The sequence below is a fragment of the Sinohyriopsis cumingii genome, chromosome 13 (genome assembly GCF_028554795.1).
Source record: "Sinohyriopsis cumingii isolate HCF-2022 chromosome 13, ASM2855479v2, whole genome shotgun sequence".
NCBI classification, from domain to species: Eukaryota; Metazoa; Mollusca; class Bivalvia; order Unionida; family Unionidae; genus Sinohyriopsis; species Sinohyriopsis cumingii.
Genome location: NC_142973.1, coordinates 45,108,611 through 45,135,077, shown reverse-complemented (window position 1 = coordinate 45,135,077; position 26,467 = coordinate 45,108,611). Strand labels below are relative to the sequence as shown.

At 37.0% G+C, this 26,467-nt stretch overlaps 1 protein-coding gene across 1 annotated transcript in view; it reads left to right on the top strand.

Moving 5' to 3' along the window:
* The window catches only part of LOC149785334 (uncharacterized), a 104,742-nt gene extending 78,518 nt beyond the window's left edge, over window positions 1-26,224 (top strand). Inside the window, exons 5-9 of the mRNA XM_089979228.1 lie at window positions 18,845-18,898; window positions 20,849-20,987; window positions 22,918-23,033; window positions 23,324-23,396; window positions 24,053-26,224. Of these exons, the coding sequence (XP_089835354.1) occupies window positions 18,845-18,898; window positions 20,849-20,987; window positions 22,918-23,033; window positions 23,324-23,396; window positions 24,053-24,714 (1,044 nt within the window). The 3' untranslated portion in view covers window positions 24,715-26,224. The remainder of the gene's footprint in view (window positions 1-18,844; window positions 18,899-20,848; window positions 20,988-22,917; window positions 23,034-23,323; window positions 23,397-24,052) is intronic.
* Window positions 26,225-26,467: the final 243 nt, after the last annotated feature.

The following is a 26,467-nucleotide window of genomic DNA, read 5'->3' as shown; positions in this document are numbered from 1 at the left end:
TAAATTAAGGCCCCCCCCCCGGCAAATAATTAAATATAGATACAGGACTTTTACTTCCAGATTGTTGTAACCTAATGTATTTGTCGAGCTCAGTAAATAATCAAGGGCCCATAAGGTCTCAATTATAGAACCTCATGAAAAAGATGAAAAGTGAAAAAATTCTGTTTTTAGGTGTCATCGGTTATCATACCGAAGGACTTCTGATATATTTTATGAATGGTTATAAATGGTTTTTAGTGACTGAAACCAAATATTTGATTCTTTGAAGAATTTTATAAAATATTTATAAATGAGCAGAAATTACATTGCATTGTGTCCATTCACTATGTCACTCACCTAAATTATAGCTTCGTTCAATTTAAAGAAAATTATATTTCGAGGATTCATAGTCAAACACGATTCAGAAATCGATTTCACCAAAACTGTTCAATACATGTAAAGAAGAGTTTTGAATTATAGACACAAAACATGAGTGGATGAATTATTCTAAATGTATCAGCTAATCGATTTCCAACGAGGGAAATACCACAATACTTCTATTTATATTATTTGATTTTAGAGACTTTCATTTCGTATAATTTTAAAGGATATTTTGAGAGTATTAGGAATAAGTCCGTGCCAGATTCCTCATTTTATGACACTGCTTGCCATGAAAACGACATCCACTCCTGTCGTTTCCATACTTCGAGAGAAGGTTGTATTATGTCAGCTTCCTCTCACTGAGTCGGTCAATCGGGTTAGGTCAATTCATTACATGTATGTTTGAGATTTTAATTCATGTAAAAGTTTGCCTTGACTTGCTGCTTCTAGACCAGGCCTCAAACACGCGGCCCACGGGCCGAATGCGGCCCGCCAAGTCGTATCCTGTGGCCCGCAAAATGATTGGCATCACAAGGTGTCATGAGAGATATCAAAGGTGGTGCGGCCCTTGGGCCATTAAAAATGGCCTCATGGGGCCCTCAGAGTGCTTTGAATTTGAGACCCCTGTCCTGGGCTCTGCTGAATCAAATAACTGAAAGTACTGAGAATGGAAGAGGGTAAGCATTTTAACATAGCACCTACAGATTGATAGAAAAGAGCCTGTAAATGTTTCAGATTGTTCAAAAGAGTCTGCAAATGACACTTGCAAAGATTAAGAAAACCTCAAAGGCAGTTCTGGTCAACTTTGTGTCTGTAATAATTACGTTGTAGGAATATGTGATAAGATTGGTCTATGTTTAATACTAGATGGGTACCATTGTCATTTAGGTTTCATTTTCACTCATTGTTGGAGGGTGGGTAGGTGTGAAAATTGATGGTTGAAATTACTTGAGGAAATGTTTCTCATGAAAGTATTTACACAATCTAGATGTCCGTATATACACATTAATGATTGCATTTGCAATGTATTGCAGCGTATGAATTTGAATTTAACAAGGTGCATGTGTGCGTGTGGACTTGCCTGATACTATTTACTTCTTCCTTATGACCATCCATGCATGGTTCCCGAGCTTTTCTAAATATAAATTTCCAGGTCTTTTCCAGGTTTTTTCCAGGATGAAATTATTTTTTTCAAGGTTAACATGACTTTACTGAAAAGAATTAAAGAACATTTTTTATTATGAAACATGCATTTTCCAAATCTGAAGATGTTTCTCTATCAAGACTCTCCAAAATATATATGTCAGAAAAGATGATCATGTAGAAAACCACAAAATGAGTAACACGAAACAAATCTGACTATATCCCTATAAATAGGCATTTAAAGCCATTTCAATGTACAGAATACAAATTCTAACTTTACTTTGCTGACGTGTATTATGCTGCTACGCAGAAACAACATAATAAGCATACATTATTTTGTTTCCTTTCAAAGCTTTAATTCTAAAGAATTAAAGAGCAATATATGTGCATGTTATACAAAATAAACATTTCCTATCACAAATTATTAGAATCCCATCTTGTAACGAAAAGAGTTTAACCTTGAATTTATGTGTGCCAATAAAATATCAAACAAAATTTTTCAACCAACCTAAACTCCTTAAGACGATTTGGTTAAAACTTCATCATTTAAAGACATTTACAAAAGGGTTGATTTAAATTTTAACAAAAGACCTTCAAAATTATATATTGTTGTATAAACAAGGATTGAATTTTCTGTAAAATCAACTTGTCTTCTTGTAATCCAATACACCAGTCCCAAAACCTGTATTGATACATGGGCTCTTATAGTTTCTTAATATATAATAAAAGGGACGACAATTTCACATTTCTCCTGCGTTCTATTTCAGATCTGAAACCGATGCTTCAAGCAACATTGTCACTGTGTAATAGTTTCGCACCAAAGTTCAGTTCAGAGATTCGAAATTTTTCTAATCCGGGTTATCACATTTGGACATTTTAGGATGGAGTGTGGGTTCAGAGCAATTACATGTCAAAAATTTGGAATCTGCCGCCACCGTAAGATAGCTTACCAGCGGGCCTAGCAAATTTAAACTACGTTATATAGACTTATACCGGCATAAAATCAATAGGAAAATTATTTATTTTCTAAAAAATGGCAAGTATTATAATCGTTCTGTCTTTAATCCGCTGACAGACAGACTAGACGAAACTCGGCATAGATGAAAACTGACCCGATACTCGCCATTTGCGTTAATAGTCACATGACTTTACAAATCTCAAACAATGACATCGGAAGTCTAGTAGTCACGTGATATCAATAATAAACTTCTTTTTAATGTCGTCGTACAAAATTTCAATTATATTAAATGAAAGTCTGATACCTTTTGTATAAACCAAAAAGAACATATAATTCTCAACATAGTTATTTCGAGAACAACTACAAGAAACTTGGCCAGTCTGATTAATCAAGCAGAGTAGTCTGGTTCCCTGCGTGAGAGAGCACATGTCAACGTGGTAGTCACGTGATACATCAAAACTCCATAATAACTCTCGGAATAAATATAGAGAAATTCGTGCTCTTTCGTTTTTGTGTTTTTAGTACAACCAGTATACGACTTTCAGTTAATATTTTTTCTACAATATTTGAAAATGACGGTTGTGAGATTCTATGTGCTTGTGCGACTAGCAATCGAAATCGCTAGTGCCAGCTCAAATTTCATCAACACATTAATTTTATCGCCTTTCAGCAGATTAAAGATATAACGATTTTAATACTCGCAATTTCTGAGAAAATAAATAAATTTTCATATCAATTTCATGCAGGCATAACTCGATTTAACAACGTTTAAGTTTTGCTAGCCCATCCGCTAAGCGACTATGCCTTAACGCCACCATGTTGGCCTCTTGTGATGCTCGACTGCGATAGCTCATGGTGTCACCCCCATGGTCCTCCTTCCGTAACAGACCATACAGAATCCTTAGTAATGTCATTTTGGTGTCACCCCCTCTGATGGTGTCACCCGGTGCAGTCCGCACCCCACTCATCTCCCTAGCGACGCCACTGCTGTGCCTGCTAGTCATGTATTTAACTATGATCTGTTATCCGCTTATGAAATCCGACTAGACCGAGCAGTGTGTGCTCTGTAAAATTTGCAATTTTTCATTTTGGTGTCACCCCTCTGAGATTGTGTCATCCGGTGCAGTCCGCACCCCCCGTACCCCCCTAGCGACGCCACTGGACGAATCTAATTAACTGAGCGTTTGGATTGTCTCAACAAATATATTTATGGCAAGCATCCAAATGATCCATACTGCAACTTCCTAATATTCTGGTTAGAACTCGACAAATTTAACTCACGATCAGTTCAGTTACGACTCAATTACGTAATTGTTTTGTGCGTCAAGTTGTGGAGGAAAATTCCTGGTTTTTTCCCGACTTTCGTCAATATTTGCAAATTTCAAGGACTTTTCACGATCGCGAAAAAAAAAAATCATTTCTCCGACTATTTCCCGATTTCCCGGTAGCGTGGGTACCCTGACCCATAGAAACTCTTTCAGCAAAGCCCAATGTCAATATGACCATCCGTTCAGGGAAGCCGCGTATCTTAGTCGATAAAGTGTCGGACTCATATCGTGCGTTCGATACTCACCCAGGCCAGTTTGGGACGGCTGTCTGTGAGTTTCCATAGAAAAGACTCATATTTTCCATTTCCTCTGTATGATACAGCTAGTAATGTGTTAATAGTGCCGTTAAAACAACCCCCATATCACCACTCCTTCCCTCTGACGCCGACGCCTGTGCCAGGAGTAGTATATTAACTGACCTGTACTATGTACGGGTGAGCTAACAAACAACTGCAAACGGAAGACGGACGAAGGCCCATCACCTGAGCTCTTCTGGCTTAGTAGCAGCTAAGCTAGAAAGACAGTTTAAGGTTGATGTGACAGTTTGTGTTAGTATGCACCCTTTTTGGGTCACATGACTTAAAATGAGCACAGCAAGAACCGTTTGCTCTAATTAACTTAAAGCCGAGAAGAGAACTTATATTAAATTATTGTAAATATAAATAGGTAAAAAATAGTCAATCAGCTGCCATTAGAACAAGCAAATCAGCACTTAATTTTTGAAGCAATTTCTTAAACTTCACTAAAATGACTAACTAACAAATATTTTAAAAGGAGTTTGAAACAACCCCTGTAAATGTAAAGGAGAGCAAAGCTGTTTTTACATCATAGGGGTCATCTATTCTAACCATAAAAACGTCACCAGGGCTGGCACGATCGTATAGGCGAACTAGGCGGTTGTATAAGGACGCCACGCTATAACGGACGACAAAATTATACATAGGTGATTTTTGTTTCTCTATGGGGTGGCGTTAAAGTCACAGTTCGCCTGGAAAGCCAAAAATCCATTGGGCCGGCCCGCTGCAGGTCTATATTCTAAATCCTAGCAAGATGAGATAAGATGGTATTGAAACAAAAGGAAAGTTAAAATGTTTAACATTGAGGTTATTCTACTCTGTCGAAGAAGGGACGTACGGATCGACAAACAAATGGACCGAATATTTCCTTGGAGGTCGTTATGTTGACCTTCCGCCAAAATTGGTCAACTTGGATGCCTGTATTACCTTATTTATTCCCAAATGTATTTTTTTTCTACATTCTGTGCTTGTTTTCATAGAACCATCGTGACATATATATTAAACATGGAGCTTCAGGTTGCTTGTGTTTCGCGCTAAACGAACTTATCGATTGTGTAATGCCCCAATAGACGCCATTTTTGCTTTTGATATGTAACCCTAGACATCGATGTCTAAATATTACAGGCATGCGATTCATGTACATTTACGCTTCAATGAGAGGACTTATTGCCATCATTAATATGTAAAACAACAGACTCTGTATAAAAGATGTTAGATCCATCGAATAATACGATTATGGGACCGTACTATTTTGTGCCTTATTGCAATCAATTAAGAACCGCATCTCGTTTCGTGCCGTAATACCCCGTCATAAGTCCACTTTAAGTTATTGATGGTTAAACTGTTGTTTTGCTGCTGAAAACTATGTAGTTTAATTATTATACGAAGTTGGAGTCTCCGATGTTTATACAGAGTAAGAAACCGTATCTATTGCATGTAATCATGATTTTAGATACCTTTATGCCTGCCACCATTTTAGGCAAAGAATTCTCGATGAATATGCAAGTAAATAAATAAGCATTCTTCCTTTAATAATAATAAAAAGTGAATTGGCGTTGGTACGGAGGCGCCCCGCCTCTTGCCTCCTGCATAAGCGAAATTTCGGTTGAATGAAACACGTGACTCCTGCTCCGACAGACACAATCAGTGCGCAAAGCAACAGGCGTATGTAGCATGATGCGCATCCCGTTACGTATGAAGTTCTAGAGCGGCTGATAGCTCTCTGAGAGTTCTCGCTTTAGCTGGACAATGTCTAGGTGGAGGCCTGTGTCAAGCTCCGTGCACAGGCAGCCATTGCTTTATGTCAGAGCCACATTTTTGTCTTGGCCGAGCTACTCCTAGTCAGCCTTGTTATAGCGTTACCTGAACGGAAGAGCCATCCAAAAAACGTTGTGACATACCAAACTGCCATACTTGATAATGTGAGACTGATACAGGTCGTGGATAAGATCTTCCGGCTTCTCTACGGTAATGCAGATCACGTTTGTGTCATCTTGCTCTTGATAGAGATTTTTCACGATATCGTCAGCTGAGTCGACGGGAATAATCGTCACTTCGACGTTTCTAGGGCTAGGCAATTTGTCTCTGAGCATGTCGCTGATCTCTGGTGGTGGAGGCTCTAATTGAAAAGGGTTATTAGGGTAAAGCTGTTTAAACTTTTAAGTCATAACCAAAACTGGCTGTTATGCAGCTTAAGTGGAAAGGTGCTTCTTGCACTGATTTGACCATTGCGTCATTTAGACTCATACCTGCGTCTACATTGCGATGAATGTCAATAGCAATGCAAAGTAGACACCACTTGCGTAGCAAAGCCTTTGCGTCGTCGCAACACATCTCCCAAGGCGTTTCGTCAACATAAACATTGGTCAGAGCCGGTAGACTTCATCAGTTCCGGATTGACCGTTTGCCAGCGTTTCTAACGAGTAGTTTCTTACTGACCTAGAAACGCAATGAGCAGACAGCGGTTAGCACGAAAGTCTGACTATCATATAGAGACTGTGACTGGGAGAATATAGAGAGAAAATCTGTACTACGCTCGCGTAGCTCCTTCTTTGGCCAATCAAACGGAGGCTCTTTCTTCTCCGTGTGTACAAAGATAACACGAACCTCGAGTGAAGGGAGTCACGGGTCTCCAACCAGCGCAGGTGTGGGGCGCTGTGTAAAAACAGCCACTACGACTGCACGAGACTCTGGGCCGGAAAAAACAAAACCTCGACGAACCAAGTCGTTAATCAACTCTAATGCCTTGTTGTCAGTGTCATTGAATAAGGATATCTTTTTTTACCTTATAATTTCTTGTTGTAAATACTGTTACACAAAGTATACTTCTAGGATATCAATGTCTAAATTGATTTTTAAACTGTAATTTGTGATACGAGAGCAAGCTGTCTTCTGACTCTTGTATATGCATACACATGATACGCTAAGCAATACTGAACCTTATACTGCAACAGGACAGTTTAGATTTTCAAAGATCTTTCCACGCTTTATGTACAAAACACTCCCTTCTCGCTGTCTCTGGACGTGTAACTCACCATACTAATAAAACGATTTGTTACTTCATTCTTACCAAGTATCAACCACTGACAAAGATCATGACCTTTCATTCGTTATAAGTATACCTATAGAAACACACTATTTTAAACTAAAGTGTACACATATCCCGGACCGCTCTGGTGGCCTAGTGGTTAGAGTGTCCATCTCGGATGCGGGAGGTCGCAGGTTCGAACCCAGGCCAGGTTATACCAAGATTTAGGCGCTCAGCATTAACAGGTTAGTTTTAGGGCTGGTCGGCCTGGTGTCAGGATAATGTGACTGGATGGGACACCATGCAAAATCTCTGTGGCATGATGCCCAAGTGCTGGACATCACTATAAACTGTCACACTGCAGATATCATAGCGATATGACTGAAAAATTGTTAAAGCTACGTTAAAAATCCAAATATCACACACACACACACACACATTTTCCCTCTTTGATTCCTAGTCCTGCCAGGGCCCAAGCGAGTCCATGACGAATCTAAATTTTCATGTGCCACGAAACTCATAAGAGAACGTAATTCAACGACATGCCACTAGCACCGTGCCGTGGCACCCTACTCACAGATCTTAGATTGGTGGTTTAAAGACGATGACACTGTATTTATTTTACCTCATATATCAAGAGCAGATCCAAAACCATTTGTAATGGTAATTCTGTACATTTCAATACTTCTCGACCCTCTGTGAAATGAACATTTGGCTCAAAAACTTATCAAGAGTAAATAAAGTCTAATAATAATAATAATAATAATAATAATAATTTCACCTATTGTTTGGCTCTTACTATCGCGACTTTCAGATGCCTAAATTGGGCGGGGGGGGGGGGGCAAAATAAAAGGGAAATATTTATATACTACACAGTAAATCCTTGCGCCCTCACCCCCCGCGGGCGCCAGTGTAATGCATGAAGATATTAGATTTAAAACAATACATTAGTTTTAAACGAACAAGGACAGAAAGGAGTAAAAGTGACGGAATGAAAACATCAGACTGATTTTGACGGAATGACGCCAAGGTTTACAGACAGTACTAAATGGAAATTATGTTTTTTCAGCGAAACAACCTAATATCAATGTAATCATATAAACATCATTTCCCAGACAGTGGCACTGACAATAATTGATTTCATAGCAAGAAATATAATAACGTATTATATTTAATCCGAAAAATGAATCTATTAGCTGTCGGTGTACAGATGGGTCTGCCTGACGTTTTGTTTTTCGTTCTAATTTTCTACTAAATCTATACGACCCTTTCTTTGTTAGTCTGTCTGTCCTTAGGCGCATCCCCTATTCTTTGCCAATAATTTATGAGCTAATCTGGTTTTATACCTCGCTGGGAGATTGGTAGGATTTAAAATCAGGATGATGTCCAAACTTTTAGTCTCTTATTTGTGCAACTGAAATGAGCCTGCAAGTACTTATTTATGTTTCAATAGCAAAAAAAAAAAAAAAAAAAAAAAACGATTAGATCCGGCCAACGAAAAGAGCAGCATAATGCAGGATACAATGGAAATGCTGCTGCAAACCGAATAAAAAGCGAATTAAACAGTGGCCTAGATTTCCGAAAGAATCTGGTGATACTATGTAGATTTACAAGTTCAGAAGTTTGGAAAGTATGGAAACTGGAGATCACAGATATTGCACCAAGGAAAACTGCAATAAGAGCCTTATTTCACCACTTTTATATATATAAAAATCTTTCACAATAGTGTGTTGGAATTTAGTAGGTTTAAAGTCTCCCATCTAAAATCATGACCTAGCAGATGTCTCTCTTCGTTAGACGTTATTTAAAAGACCCTGGCCAATTTAATATAAACACTTAAGACCATGCAACAACTTTTCTAGAATATTGACAAAAATGAATTCCTGTAGCTATAAATAATAAACCTCCTTACAGCCAGATTAATCTCAGTACAGCTGTACAAATTTCACGTGTCCATAAATAATACTCTCAAAATTTTGCTCAGTATATCTTTATCCCAGAACTCTGCTGTATTCGCATGCTTTCCCGGTTGTTTGCACCCGTTCCCCCATTAAAAGACATTACAAATGCGCAAGAAACTTAGTCATTACTTTCATCAATTTATAATTTCTAACCTGGTTGTCGCCATGGGGTCCCAAACACTGTCAACTTATTTGTTTTTCGAATCAAACGGGAGTGTTCTTTAGCAATACGGTCGCCATACTTGCATGGGCGGGTCTATGTTTCAAACAACATGTGTGATATAGTACACATTCTATAATAGTCTCAATAATTCCGCACATTTTGGAGTTACATCTCTTTGAACACATATAAACAAGACATCCTCCTGTTAATTTGTTCAGTTTGCTTTAGAAATATTGAGACTAGAGATTTAAAATATTGAACGCAGACGATAAAAATGTTACTGAGACAGATTATTCTAGAAACCCGAGGACAGCGAGCAATCTGTCTGCTTGTTTACATTGAGTTTCCGTTTAGTTTGAAACGCAAAAAAGCTGAGTGTTGCCAACCTCCTGGCGACAATCAGGTTAGAACTTATAAAATGATGAATGAAATGAGTAGGTTTTGAGCACTTTTTTATATCACTGATGCTTTTCATTTTTTAAATCGGTAGGGGATGGGGTACAAAACAAATAGGAGGATGTGCGAATACTATAGTCATTCTCTGATCTTGAACAATGTATTCTACTTTGCGACGTTATCGTGGACCATACAATTTGTAGTTGCATAGATGTCAGCGAGAAAGGAAACAAAATGGATGGCTTTGTTGTAATATAAGATTAATGATAAATAGTGTATCCTGCCGCATGATTCTGTTCATCCTTAGATATGACCATCTGCGATCCATCTCTTTTACCATACTTTTCTTGGAATGTTCGTGACATCCTCTGCAGTGACGGCCACTTTCCAATATATTTAAAAACTTATACACCGAAACTTCACTGGTTAGGCCAGTGATGGAAACTGAATAAGACATACTGGTAAACTTGTCAGCCTCTCTAAGAATCAAATTTGACAACTGGTCAGTTTGAAAACGTGGAAGATCCGATACTCTTATTTACTTACACATTCCAGTATGTTCCTGGGATGCAATACCAAAAACATCGACAGGCCCTAAATGTGTCAACAAACGATGGTTTGGTAATGTTGGTAAGCGAACCATCAGTCAACCAAGCGAAGGTCTTTGACATTTCAACGCCAATACAACAAGGAAATCAATTAATAAATACCATATAATCCCAGCGAAAGTAAGTGGTGCTCATGGCGACGATGAAGGCCCAAAAGGGATTTAGCTCCCGAGACCTCTGGTGTCCGGGGCAACTGCCGCGTCCTCCCCTCCCTCTCCCTTCCCCTCCCGTTAGTACACTACTGTTCACGTTATCATGGCTAGAAACATCAGTGATACCAATACGCAATATCCTGGAAAAGACGGTATATCCCTTCCAGTTATAACAGACCCTTCTGGTATCTTGAAGCCAACATATTACCAGTCAGACTGAGTATGTGGACTCAGACGCCAGAAAACAACAATTGACCATCTAGTTAAACATTTTCTTTGATTTGGCGAACTCTTACGACAGCAAATGTAGGCACAGCAAAGGGAACAGCGTATTTATTCCAGACCTGCCTACATTTGTATTCAGTTTTGTGAAACAGAAAATTCAACGTTGAGGTATGTACGAATGTTTCGAAAGCTATCCTCAGGTGATGGGCATACTTTAGGACAGCATATTGTCAATCATCCTTTTGAACATAAAAATGAACAACAAAGTCAAATGCCTATATCCTGGAACTGAATGCTTATTATACGTCAATGACATCTGATCTGCAATAAGTTCTAAGGTATGCCTACCATTGAACGTCAATTATTGCCTACTATAGAACGTCATCTACTGTCTACTATTGTCTACTGTCTACTATTGAACGTCAAATACTGTCTGCTATTGTCTACTGTCTACTATTGAACGCCAATTATTGCCTACTATTGAACGTCATCTACTGTCAACTATTGTCTACTGTCTACTATTGAACGTCAAATACTGCCTACAATCGAACGTCAACTATTGCATACTGTTGAACGTTAATTATTGCCTACTGTTGAACGTCAGCTACTGCTCACTATTGAACATCAGCTGCTGCCTACAATCTAACGTTAACTATTGCCTACTATTGAATGTCAGCTACTGTCTCCTATTGAATGTCAACTGCTGCCTAGCACTGAACGTCAACTACAGATATGCTTAAACAGAGTTTAGAGACAGGCAGAAGATAGTCGAAATGAAACACTGTATGAATCATTGCCAGTTCTGCAAGATACACCATTACCGAAAATTCCCTTGGCATATGAATTTACCCTCATCTATAAACTGCCAATGTTAACATTACCAATAATGCATAATTATGTTAGAATCAAAACTTTGGTTAATATCCACATCTCAATAATATTTTATTTGTGCCATTTTAGGAAGTCTGCTACTACTCATTTTCAGAGCAAAATTCATTTAAACAATAGCCTTCTATATTGAGGCTGTGTTTCTATTTACAGACCTACGAAAGATGGGGACAAAGTTGATTCATTAAAACACACACACACACACACACTCAAAAAACAACAGTCTATTATTGAGGCAATGTGGTCCTATTTACAGGCGGTTCCAAGGCTTGAGACAAGGTTGCAGCTGCATTTGCACACCCGACAATACAGTATTTTTTACCGCAGACGTTACAGCCGTGTTTAAAGCATTGTACTGTACTGAAATCACTCCCTAAAATATTTTCATTATCTATCCCGATTTACTTTCCACACCGAAAACCTTCAGAATCTCACATTGCATAATCCCTTAATATCACAAGCCTTACAGACGTGATCTACTTATACGGTCTGGAAAAATCATGTACTTCTGGCTGCCCAGTCATCACACTGTTGCTAAGGGTACTGCAAAGCAGAAAAGGCAGCTATGCAGTCACCTGTTTCTAAATGGAAGAATCCATGCGTGGACTTCAAGTACTTCAGCGATCGATGCTTTGAAAATATGTCGAATCAATACTATTCAAACAAGCTTCGAAATATAATCCACCGTGGGAGATTTGCATAATTAATATAGAATAAATCGCAATATGGAGGTGGTACTGTGAGCTGACCCATGCATTCGACTGGAAGGGTATACATTGACGGACCATTAGTGTACCAGTCTCGACTGGCAACGGAGCACATTCTTGCCAAGTTTGTCGACTTTCAATGTGCGAGACTGACAAGTTATGATATCGACTTCTCTGGCTGCCTTTTTTTTGTTGATGTTAGGCTTGCTAAATCTTCCACATTCTAAATGAATGCGCTTATATCTTTTTAAATTGACTATATATTTTAAGGACCTTTACGTTTAGTTTTTATTTTAAATACTTTTTACAGACATTGCCATTCTTTACCCTGTAACATGTGAGAATAAATATTATCTTTATTTGGAAGAGTTGCTCTTCCTGAATAGTTTATCAATTTTTAACCTTCAAATATTTAAGTTTTTAAGATCTTTGCATTTTATCTTAAAGGACTACATGTAAACATTTTTACTACTGTATATCATTTCTTTTGCAATTTTTCCTTAATATTTTTCGAACACTTCTTGTAATGTGCGCTATATAATATAGATTGTGTTTACGTGATACGTGTATATATATATATATATATATATATATATATATATATATATATATATATATATATATATATATATATATATATATATATATATATATGTGTGTGTGTGTGTGTGTGATTCTGTTACTTTTGCCAGTAAAATTAGGTTGGAAATTACAGATTTGCAGTTGCAACAATATGATATGGAAGTAATCACAGAAAACTACAATTGCCTAGACAATGACACGAAAATTAACTGATTTCATATTTCATATATAGTTGCCTAGAAAATGACACGAAGAATAACTGATTTCTTATATAGTTGCTTAGACAATGACACGAAGAATAACTGATTTCTTATATAGTTGCTTAGAAAATGACACGAAGAATAACTGATTTCTTATATAGTTGCTTAGACAATGACACAAATAATAACTGTCTTCACATTAGGAGATATGTTGCCATGTAATACTTGATCCAAACACAAGGACACAAGGAACTTTTTGCCTTTACTGTGTTATCTTTTTGATGCGATATATCCAGGATTGTATTGATGTGCCGTTAAACCTTGTCCATCCTGTCATCCATCCATCCATCTATCTACCTATCTATCATACATGCATACATACATACATACATACCTTTTTTCAAATAAGACTTCATCATCTCACAATCAGTGCAGCTGTGTTTTAAGATAGGAAACTAATTTAAAGGGCGTTTTACGTATTTTATTGAATTTCGACATAACAAATTGATACAGAATGGCCTTCTTTTCAATGCGTCATTAAAAGGTTATGAACTTTATATGGATTACACAGCTGTAAGTGAACTGTAACATTGTTTTAGTAATAGAGAGATAGACACATTTAACCTTTGTCTGGTCACGACTTTGGCCGAATTTAACCCTCTCTTTTCACGACTTTTACTAAATGTAAGGTTGATCTGTGTGTGGTTGCTCTGGACGCAGTCAGAAGGAAATAAAAAACTACGCCATTGAAAACCAATGGTCTTTATAAGTTATTTACCTGCAGATTACTTAATTGTGATGGATAGTATTCAGCATGAACATCCCCAGCCGAGTTACGGAACATAATACATATAATGCATCCACAACAAAGGTAAATGATTAATCCAAGTGTTATCAAGACTGCAGTCGTTGCGTGTCAGTCCGATTAATTGTTTCCGTTACTTTTTCGGCCCGAAGAATTCAGTTGTTTTTCTTAATACCAAATCTTTGCTCGATGCAATTTACACACACACACACACACACACACACACACACACACACGTCATGTACATACCCCAGTCTTGCCGTATTTCCAATGGAGTTAAGATTTACTACAGGAAACTGTATTGACGTAGTGGGTGAGCTCTTCACATTCTTGCCCAGTGTGTTCGCTACAAAATGTACCTATTTCAGCCATTCACATTCAATTTTGCAGATTGACAAATTGTTTCTTTTCCGGTTTTGATCTTCTATTTTCATTTTTATTGATGAAAAAAAAGAAGAAAGACACCTTTATAATTCAAACATTAAAGATGATTTGAATGGTGAAAGTAGAGATCTATAGACACAGCATCGTTAGCGTCTTGAACACAAAACCTGCATCCAGACCGCTCCGGCGGCCTAAGTGGCTAGAATGTCCGCGTCGGATGCGGGATGTCGTGGGTTCGAACTTCGGCGCAGTCATACCAAAGACCTATAAAATGGTATTAGCAGCTGCCTGCTTGGCGATCAGCATTAAGAAGTTAGTGTTAGGAGTGGTCGGCCTGGTGTCAGGATAATGTGACTGGGTGGGACATCATGCTAAATGTCTGCTGCATGATGCCCATGTGCTAGACATCACTATAAACTACACACTGCAGACATCGTAGCGATATAGCTGGAAAAGTTTTAAAGCTATGTTGAAACTGGGCGGGACATGATGCTACATGTCTGTGGCATGATACCCCAGTGCTAGATATCACAGGTGCTCAACACGAGCTTGATGTTGAGAAGAAAAGAAAAAAAATAACTGAAGGGAAATAAATCACACAGAGTGACAAAAATACCTTATATTACCCCCATGACCCGTTCTGACATAGTACACTCTCTATTATACTATATAAGAGAGGAGGTACGTAACTTCCAAATACTTGGTTCCACACATGACCCTCGATTTCCTTCTGCTATTTCTGTCTTTAAATGCACACGACCAAACTCTATAGCTTGTTTTACTCCTGAGATATTTTTCTATTCATCAAACCATCATTGACTTTTCTGCGTTAAACCAAAATGAAGTTATGGGCTCCGAAACGTGTGATTTTTGCGACTTTTGACTGCTGAGACAAGTCCCAGCTCATGTGCAACCTGTGAAAAGAGCTATAAAAATAGCTATGAAAATATCTCATGTTTGCGACTCTACAATACATCCCTTCTTTAATTACAGAACAGTGGTAGATGCAAAAAAAGTTTTTACTTACCATTAACTCGATTCAACTTTGGGAATCCTATTCCATGCAAGAATTAGACATTGTCTTCTCCACTGCACACATCGTAAACAAGCGACTCTATTTTCAAAACAGGTAAACTATACGGCACATATGTCAGCGCCGAAATGATTGGCACAAAAGGTTATACTTTAATTTATATTCTCATTACTTTAACGTAGTCAAATGATTCCAAACATGATGCGATCGTGTTATTATTTATTTTTGTCTGGGTACAACTTGTCTACATCGTGAAACGGTTCTCTGATGCACCTGTGCTAGATATCATTATAAACTGCCACACTGCAGATATTATAGCGATCTGACTAAAAAATTGTTAAAGCTATGTTGAAACTGGGTGGGACATGATGCTACATGTCTGTGGCAGGATGCCCCAGTGCTAGACATCGCTGTAAGCTGCCACACTGCAGACATCGTAGCGATATGACTGAATTTTTTTAAAAACTACTTTAAAATTCTAAATGAAACACACACACACACACACACACACAGACACACACACACACACACACACAACGCGCAGATATTCAGTCAACGGCAAGTATATTGAAACGAGTGGGAAAAGCGAAATCATGAACTAAGAAGATGTAATTCAAAAATTTAAATTTATCTGAAGTTGATCGAAGTTATTAATATGCTTTAAGTAACATTGCTAGCGACCATAAGATGATTTATATCCTTCGTTCCTCTCTTGTTCGCTTTGTCTGTACATTTACCATCATTCATAGGGCCATCAACATGTATAATGACACAGCTGTAGCTTGCGACGATTGCAATAAAGAGAGAGAGAGAGAGAGAGAGGGAGAGAGGGAGAGAGAGTATGTGTACACATGCCATTACGTCGACCCATGTTCTTGTAGGCTACTTGCTGTATGGTCTCGGTTCAATGTTTTCATCTAGCTCAAATTCTTTTTCTCTCTCACTCCACAAATTTCCAAGTATTTTTTTCTTTAGGCATGAGAGAGTCAGACAGACAGACAGAACTTAGGGAGTGTGTGTGGGAGGAAAAGCAGGGTGATTTTGATGAAACTGTGTGTCGTGTTTAATTAGCTCATGATTTCGAAGGATGAGGTTTATGTAATTTAGAAATAGGAGATTATAAATATTTCTTCTTTTTTTCTTCTTCTTATTTTTTAATGTTAATAATTAAGAAGTGGAAATTTATCATTGATCTGGAGAGTATAGAACTAATAGTTTACTGCTGAAACTATGTTTTTGTATGCGTATTAATGCGCCATGGACGGATCACAATTTAATATACCAATAGTATACCAACACTTTATAAATTAGCTTTGACGTACAAATGAAATATATGTTTATTATGTACGCTGTATCTTTGATATATCGTTCATTGTATAAATTTTTTCGTTAAAGGGAAAAGCGGCAAACTTCGTTTTATACTTTCTGGGGGAAGCATTTAAACGAAAAGTGTGATTTCATTTACAAGCATCCTCAGATATTGAAATACTCGATACAGTTTTATTTATAATGGAACGGCAAGTAATTTCTGGTTTTGTAGATTTAACATACTATCCCATTCAGTTTAGAGATATAAATCAAACTTTCAATTACTTTGACCGACTTGTTTATGGAATTTATTCTAATTTATGGAAGATCTGTCTAAGAAAATTGTAACTAAACTTTCAAAGTTGTTAAAACGCATGAAATATGATTAATTTTTCTCTTCCCACTGGCATATATAAACGACATTTACGATTCGCTTACAGTTTAGAAGTGAAAACTCTTGGCGAACTTTAAGATTGATTGGCTTCTTCCATTACATTATAGCACCTAGCAGGAAACGAAAAAAATTCAAACAACTGCATTTAGGCAACTCCTGTGTCATTCCATTAATACAGAGAAGCTCCACTGACTAAGACGGCTCTTTCTTTTATCCCGACAGCAGCCTGGAAATGTGAAAATGTTGATATTCGCCATTTGAGAACGCTGATGTGTGAAGGGATAGGGTTGGGTCGATCGTGACATTTGTACGATAGAAATAACCACATTGACCTTGATATCCCTGCGCATTACGCGACTACAGATTTTGGTTTATATTGCTCTCTGGCGGGTGCGCATTATACTACGATCAAGTAAGTAATGGGATCGACTGACAGAACGCTATTCGGAATCATCTGGTTCTGTACCATCTTGACATGTACTGTTGCAATATTGCTTTATGTTGACGTTTGCATACTAAATGTCTCATCATTCGAGAGAGAGAGAGAGCATTCGGATTCCTTCTGCTATACTTTTAGTACTGTAATAATAACGGCGGAACTGTAGTTTTAAAATACTGATTAGTTTATTGCCAGTCTATTGTGAATCTTTTGGTCAGAATTTAAAATCGCCCTGCTAAATTTCTTTGTAATCGGCAACAATTCACCTTTTTATGTTTTGCCTGACGAGAAATTTAAAGACTACTTCACTTGTTTCGTTGTACCCCATATCATGTACCCTTAGAACTAAATCCGGGAGCTGAAGGTGGTAAAGATCAGTCGACGGTGGCTATTTTAAACACATAGACAGCATAACCAGTATTTTGAACAGTGACTCATGTTTGCATACTTTGTTAAATTCACACTCATACGGCACTTTATATATATATGATGTTTATTTTCTCAGCAAATTGGGGGTTGCATACATAAATGTTAATATTCTGGTTAAAGTGAAATGCAAAAATATCATAAGTGAACTATAATAATATAACTACAATAATATCATAAGTGACTATAATAATATAACTACAATAATATCATAAGTGACTATAATAATATAACTACAATAATATTATAAGTGACTATAATAATATAACTACAATAATATCATAAGTGACTATAATAATATAACTACAATAATATCATAAGTGACTATAATAATATAACTACAATAATATCATAAGTGAATTAGTGTAAATCTATATGTTAGATATCTGAAAAGTCACACACAAATTGCAAAAATTTCACAATCCAGTTTGACATACATCGCTGACTGTTGACTAGAAAAGTCACTGGTAGGGGCTATGGGCACACGTTTCCTCTTATGGAAGAGTATAGGACACTTTTATTGAACAAATATTCCTGACCGAATTCTTGAAAGTCATGGCCAAGATTATACTCTTGGCTACAAATTAAGATGTGATATTCGGAGTAAATCTGCGTTGGTAAGAATAGCAAGCAAGTAGAGTAATAAAAGTTCAGAATATCATAAAATGTCTAATGTTCTAACTTTAATCTCATTAAAAATTACCGAGTTTTCGAACTTTCAGCCTGAACTTCAAGTTTCATTTTCACAGTGTTAGAAAATATTAAACGTGTTCAGCTATTTCATATGTACCTGTGTAAAGAAAAACAACCTGAGGATTCAGCCACCATAATTCAACGTTTCTTCAAATTCCGTTTTCCATAATTCACCCCTGGATGTTAATATTATGACAGCCAATTTTTACAAGTGAAAAAATATGCTTCTAAACTGACACTTAGTAGAACTATAAACATATAAACATTCTTCTTTTTTTTAAATTTCATAATTATTCAACGGCCGAATACCGAGTTGTATTACGTATCGTTCTGATTTCTCTGATTTTTGGCGCCTTTCTCTCTGCAGATTGTGTTGAAAGTCGTCTGCTTCGGCAAGGAGCTTCTGGAGAGGAAACTGGAGGTAGGGCTGCCTACGTGGAGATATTTACTTCTACTTGACTGAATGTCATCGGTGTACCATTATCTATACACTTGCTATGAGATATTTACTTCCACTTGACTCAGTGTACCTTTATCTCTGCAATCGCTATGAGATATTTACTTCCACTTGACTCAGTGTCATCGGTGTACCTTTACCTCGACACTCGCTATGAGATATTTGCTTCTACTTGACGGCATGACCTAGGCGTACCGTTTCCTTTACACTCGCTTTGAGAAGCGGGTGACGTATATTTATTTTCCAAGACTTATTTTCAAAACGGCTCCGAAATAGTAACACATACTACAGTTATCATAATACTTCGGAAATTACCAGTCGAGTGTGTTGTTTCCTTACATAACGATTAGGAGTAGTCAGATGTCAACGAGCAGGATGAACAATTACATTCTGTGTTCTTTAACTCCGTCTGTGTTAGTTGTCTTTGATATTGGTGTCATTGATAGCTATTAAACAAAGTTACGTAATCGAAATAATGACTGAGCAGTACAGTCGGTATTGCCCGAGAAAATGCCTATTTGCTGGTTGTATTGAGTGAGAAACCTTTCACATGAAGTCTTACGCCACACTCTTAAAATTAAACCAAAATGCGATTTTAAAAAAAAAGAATTTAAAAAAAAACACGATTGCTTTTCTAATTTGTCCTCCATGACAAAGGAACGTATTTAGTAATATTTAATGCAAAATTCCTGCCCACAAACGGAAAGTCCTTTCCTTTAATTGATAACAAACACACACACATACACACATACATACATATTAATATAGCCTTCTAGGCATATATTCAGTCCCAGAAAGAATAATGACGCACGCACTCACACGGACATACACACATACACACAAATCAATCAATACCTGATTGATTTATGTGTATGTTTCTGATAGGTAGCTATTACTAAAATATCAGGTAAATTCTTTGAAATGAAACTTTTCATTCCATAATATATCGTATTAGTCACTATGAAATTTGATATGTCCAAACTATTGCTTAACAAAAATTGGATCGCCTTTTGCAACAGGTCCCCATTACAAATTAAGAAAAAAATAATGAAATATCACAAAATTATAATTGTTCCACTGATAGTTTTAGCAGCATTCACACGAAATGCAGCTACTTATGTCATTGTCCGAATAAATGCAATTACATAGGCCACTGTCCGATTATATCAAGTTATTTAAGTCATTGTTCGAATATATGCAATCAGTTAGGTCATTGTCCAAATAGATTCAGTTACACTGTCACTGATTGAATCTATGCAATTACTTAGTGATTGTCCGAATATATGCAATTTTCTATTCATTGTCCGAATATATGCAATTGCCTAGGTCATTGTACGAATCTATGCAATTACTTTGGTCGCTGTCCGAATATATGCAATTACCTAGGTCATTGTCCGAATCTATATAATTACTTAGGCCGTTGTGCGAATATGTGCAATTACTTAGGTCATTGTCCGAATCTATATAATTACTTAGGCCGTTGTCCGAATATGTGCAATTACTTAGGTCATTGTACGAATCTGTATAATTACTTAGGCCGTTGTCCGAATATGTGCAATTACCTAGGTCACTGTACGAATCTATGCAATTACTTTGGTCGTTGTCCGAATATATGCAATTACCTAGGTCATTGTCCGAATCTATACAATTACTTAGGCCGTTGTCCGAATATGTGCAATTACCTAGGTCACTGTACGAATCTATGCACAAAATACATCTGAATCAGGTCAAGAATATGACGTTCAAGTTGTATCAGAAAAAAATGGAGTGAGAAACGATATTGAAAGACAATACTTGTATAATTAAAAGTTTGATTTGAATGGACATCTTCAAGGAAATATTTTAACAGTTTTTCATGAGAGTGTGCCTTGTGCAAATTTAACGCGTCTCTTTGTACATTTTGTTACGTTTCAGGTGTTTGATGCCTTCGTTGTGATGGTGTCCTTTATCGTCGATTTGGTGTTCCTGAAGGAAATGTCCATATACAGCATACAGGAATTTGTGTTCATCCTGGCGTTCATGCTTCCATGGCGAGTTATACGTGTATCGAATAGTAAGTCATTCTTAGGGCTTCTTAACTGAGCACGTTACCAGTTTCGAAGTAGCGAGACATTTGACATTGTACAAAATATCTGAGATCCGGCCATTTATGTGTGAGTGTGTGTGTGTGTGTGTGTGATTTTGATTTTTAACGTAATTTTAACAATTTTTCAGTCAGATCGCTACGATATCTACAGTGTGGCAGTTTATAGTGATGTCTAGCACATGGGACATCATACCGAGGACACGTTACATGATGCCCTCCCCCCCCCCTTCACAGTATCCTGACACCAGGCCGACCAGTCCTTACAGGGGATCTTAGTGGCCGAGTGGCCTAAAGCGCTCACCGTTACGGATCACCGCCATCTCACCTCTGTCTGCGTGGATTCGAGTCTAGGTTCGGTAAATGTGGGTATGTGAGGAAGCTTGCCAGTAGCTTCTCATGGGTTCTTTTTGTGGTTTTCCCGGGTTCTTCCTCTACTATTTATACTGGCCACCATGTATAGCCTATCTTGTGCTGAAAAACGGCGGTAAACCCTACAACAACAACAACAACGTCCTAACACTAACCTCTAAATGCTGAGCGTCAAGGTAGGCAGCTGTTAGTACCAATTTTTTAGTCTTTGGTATTACTCGGCCGGGTTTCGAACCCGCGACCTCCCGCATCCGAGATGGACGCTCTAACTACTTAGGACACCGGAGCGGTCCGGGAAATTTGTCATCATATCAGTGTGGAGTATTTTTCATTAATTCTATATTCAGAGACTTGTATCGGCTCCTTCAGCTTCTGCGTATACTCTGTTAGACTGAATGTCCTCTCTCTCTTTGAAATTGTTTTATTATCTGGCTGTTAGTTTCCATTTCCATGAAAAAGCCTGATGTCGATAAATCATGTGCCAAAAAAATAATTGCCAGCTTCTTGGTTGCAACTGATTTCCAGAGCTTAGCTCCGTTTACAATATCAAATTTATAGTTAGTATGATCATCCATCTTCCCTTCCATGCAGTTATCATTCAAATCCAGAATGCAATGTTTGCCAGATCAACACTTCCAGACAGCCATTGTTCCAATCCAGAATGAAATTTCACCAAATCGTCTTGTTCTTAGTCACCCATTCAGTCTTTATTAAATCTCGCGCCTGTCCTCCACCTCCGAGATCATCGGCTAAATTTACAACTTAGACACGTTGCTGGTCGCCTGATCTGGTGTGTCCTAGCGGAAGTCGCTTTATTCGAATTCACTACTTGTGTTTATAAAATGTACCGATTGTCTATGTATCTGTTTATTTCGTGTCTGTGCATTTATTAATCTCTTGTCTATGTAGCTATTTATACCTTACTGATTTATCTATTTATTAACTATGTTAAAATATGTATCTCTTTTCTATGTATCTATTATCAATTGCCTCTGTATCTACATATGTCTTGCCTATGTGTCTATTTTCTTTATTTTCACGTGAGCAAGTGTATGATGGGCAATGCCAGTATTATATCTTATAAATGAAACTGACAAACATCAACCATACCCATAGATAGTGGTGTATGTATGTATGTATGTATGTATGTATGTATGTATGTATGTATGTATGTCTGTATGTATGTATGTATGTATGTATGTATGTATGTATGTATGTATGTATGTATGTGTGTGTGGTGTGTGTGTGTATGTATGTATGTATGAATGTATGTGTGTGTGGTGTGTGTGTATGTATGTATGTATGTATGTATGTATGTATGTATGTACGCATGTGTTTTGGATTTGTCATGTAGCTTATAAACAATTTGAGTGATATCGCTGCGATGTCTGCATCATACCGGACGGTCTTAACACTTAGGCCTCTAGAGCGTTACATACATACATACATACATACATACATACATACATACATACATACGAGAATCCATTCATCCATACATCTTATTATTTCCTCTTTCATTATTCAGGTCTCGTCGTGGCGGTGCGAGATCACGAACATTTCCGGTTGAAGCTATTGTTCCAACAAAAAAAGAAAGTGGAAAGCGAAAACAAGATGCTCAAAAGTGATCGGGATAATTACAGGGTAAATTTAATCCACACAAATATGGTAGTTTCATATATCTTTTCTGACTGTATATGTTATCAACTTTTTGAATCCCTCTATAAATCATAACCTCCTTGTAGATATGATGGAATAAATTATGGAAAAATTACGCTGACAACAGACATGCACGTTGCCAGACTAGTTTTACTAATGAATTCTGCCAGCAGCAGTAGCGACAATAGTGATAGTGTTCTAGCTGCAGCAGATGAGAAGGAGGTGGCTGAGAACCATTATACTCAGTAAAATGTAATTATGATGTTATTTTTCAGGAGCAAGTTGAATCTTTAAAGAAACTTTGCATTGACGAAAACATAGATGATTGGAAAATATTTCAAGCCATAAGTAAGTAAATTTTATTAGTGCATTCGCATATTTTGTAAGACCCGAAATTTGAGAAAAAGTTACACATTTGGACAGATTTAATTTATGAAAGGCAAATAATACTGCTCATTAAAGAGGATTTTATGTATGATGCGAACAATTTGGCAAATAAAATCTGAAAATCTATAATTCACCGTTCGGTCCTTATTCAACAATCATTCGCTCTGTTATGAATATTGTCTTTGCAAATTCCAGGGGACAGTGAATGCCCTTCTTGGTCCCTGTATGAGACATTAAAGGAATATTGCTTCTAGTAGAGAAGAGTTCTATTTAAAATACTGTTTATCATCACCCTAATTTTCTCAAAAGAGATAGGGTCTCCTGTTCTTATATTTTTATGTTTCGTTCCTTTTAACGTACGTAATTTTTAGTTGTCCTAATATTTGCCACTTCAGTATTTAAATTATGACAAATAGCTAATTGATATGGCGCATCCTATCAGCGAATTTACACAAATTACACGCTGAAATAGCTGCAATTTTGTTTCCACTTGTATGTATTTTCAAAAGAAAACAATTAATTTCAATTTCAAATGAGGTTTTTTGCAGAATTTTTATTTATTAACATTACTATTATATAGATCCTGTAAATTAAATACATATGTTTCTTCTATTCAGCGCGCCAACCACTGCAGCCCGGGAAAGGCATCATGGGATCGTTTGCGAGTCTAGCATTTGGAGCCCTTGGCCCTAGTAAGTCTGGCAGCTTTTGGTCAGTTCTTGGCACTCCGAGACTTCGCCGAGGTAAATCCATGGACATTCTTGAGAATAAAAAAGTGAAACCAGAAGGAAAGATGGAACAACACAAAGGAAGAATACTAAGCTTTCTGGGATCTTCCACTGATTTTTTTAGGGGAAAGTCTAAAAATGGCAAGCAATTGTCACTGGATTGTGATCCAACTTTCGCTTTCGCCATGTTTAAGAATTCGAATGGAAATAACAACAGAAAATTGCAACGTACGGAAACCATCGATACTGTTTCAACGGATACCTCGAATGAAGGTCATGGTGACCCCATAAGGAGGATGTGTAACGGAAACAACGGCATGTCCCGACAGGATACCAATGACTCGAGTGTATTTGAAGAGGACAGAAATGGATCTGTAAGGTTGGAAACGAGGCTTACCATAGAAAGGACTAGAAGTGAAGAAGACAAACGTAGCCCACCTTTGATACACTTCAAGCATGGAACAAGAAATTCTGTGACAGTAATAATGACTTCAGACACTTCCGTCACTCCACAAACTTCGGAAGAAGTCGAAATCAAAAACGACGGGTGAGGAAAATTTTGACGATGACACGGAGACAATTAAAATATCGGCTGTGATACAAAGGACGATTCTTTCCTCAATACAGTTTTGAATCGGGTGGAATATAAGTGCAAGATTTAAGTCAGATTCGAAGTTTTCTGAGGCAAGAATACATTGAAAATTAAGCAATGGATTTAAGTTCTTATAGAAAGTTTATATCGAGTTAAAGGATATTGTCCATCTACTTGTTGTGACCCGTCGACATTTATCTTCGAATAGTTCGAGTATGAATGAGTTACATTATTATTTGTTTATTCCAATGAGTTTGTATCTTAGATACAAATATGAATTATATTTTATAATAAAAAACACAGAGGTATTTAAATGGATATAAAATAAGGAAATAAGGCTGACTATGCAAATATCACTATTACGTTTAATAGACTAAGGTTTTGGTCCCATTAAATAATTATATGAGTAGTTTAAGAGAAGAGAATAACTAGAATAACTGCTGAATTGAATGGTAATTTTCATTTCACAAGTATGTGTTTTTTGTGTATTGTTTTAAGGATATAGAATTTCATGTTACAACTAGATTTCAAAATATTCATTGAAGTCTGAGATTGTTATTAATTATTCTTGATATTGTTCATGTTATAAAAATAATATATTCAATGACACTAAATAATATGAAACATCCTAAGAATATACAAAAAGCAATTAGAACGCAAAGTGAAACGTCTGAGCTTTATATATGTACAGTGCCAAATTAAATGAGTACATTTCCAATATGAAAAGCTGTCTCTCTTGAAAACATAAGTATTTTGGTAAGAATTCATACATTTCATATATATATATTTACACACACACACACACACACACACAACTCATGCTGGAAGACATGATTTTAACAAAGCCGTACTCGAGCCTGTGAAACTGTATTTTGTAGTTAAAATGTGATAATTCTAAAATACCGTCTATGCTCCCATATTAGTAGCATCCAACTGCAAATACCATGTTTCTTCTTGTACTGATTCGTCCTAACAAAATTACATGAACCCAGATCTGGTGCTCGTTAGGCGAGTTTAGATATGGGTCTAAGCAGACTGCAGTTGTGGGTTTGATTTATAAAAGAATATATGTGTGTGTGTGTGTGTGTGTGTGTGTGTGTGTGTGTGTGTGTGTGTGTGTGTGGCATTAATCAGGAACAAGATTTTCAAAGTTTTCTTTCTTTGACTTCACATGCTTATAAAAGTCCAGTATGGGAAACATCACATCATGTAGGAGGTAGTTTGCATTCATATTTATCAATGATAATTTTTGTATAATTGTCCAGAAATCCAACCGAAATACTGTAAATAACCGAGTGTCAATAATGTAATTCGTTGGGGAAAGTTATGGTTCAATTAGAAGTATTAACCCTTACATATACAGCAGGTGGAACGTCGTGACTGATAAAACAGAGTAATGAAAAACGCACTTTTATGTATGGCTGCCATTTTAGATTTAACTGACTATGATATATCTCTATGTTGCCATTTGTCTGTCTGCCTCTTGTATTTATCCCTGTCTTTAGTTTCAAAGTGATGTTTTGCATATTGAATCTTTGTACAAAACCATGACTTCAATTTTGTGGAGTCAACCATTGCAAATTATTGTTTAACATTCATCCAACGCAGTCTTTCAAAGCAAAATGAATCTCAGAAAAAAACGGAAAGCGATGTTAAGGTTGTGAAGACAATAAGCAGTCCGTCACAAAATATTTGTTTGCCATGACTCCGGC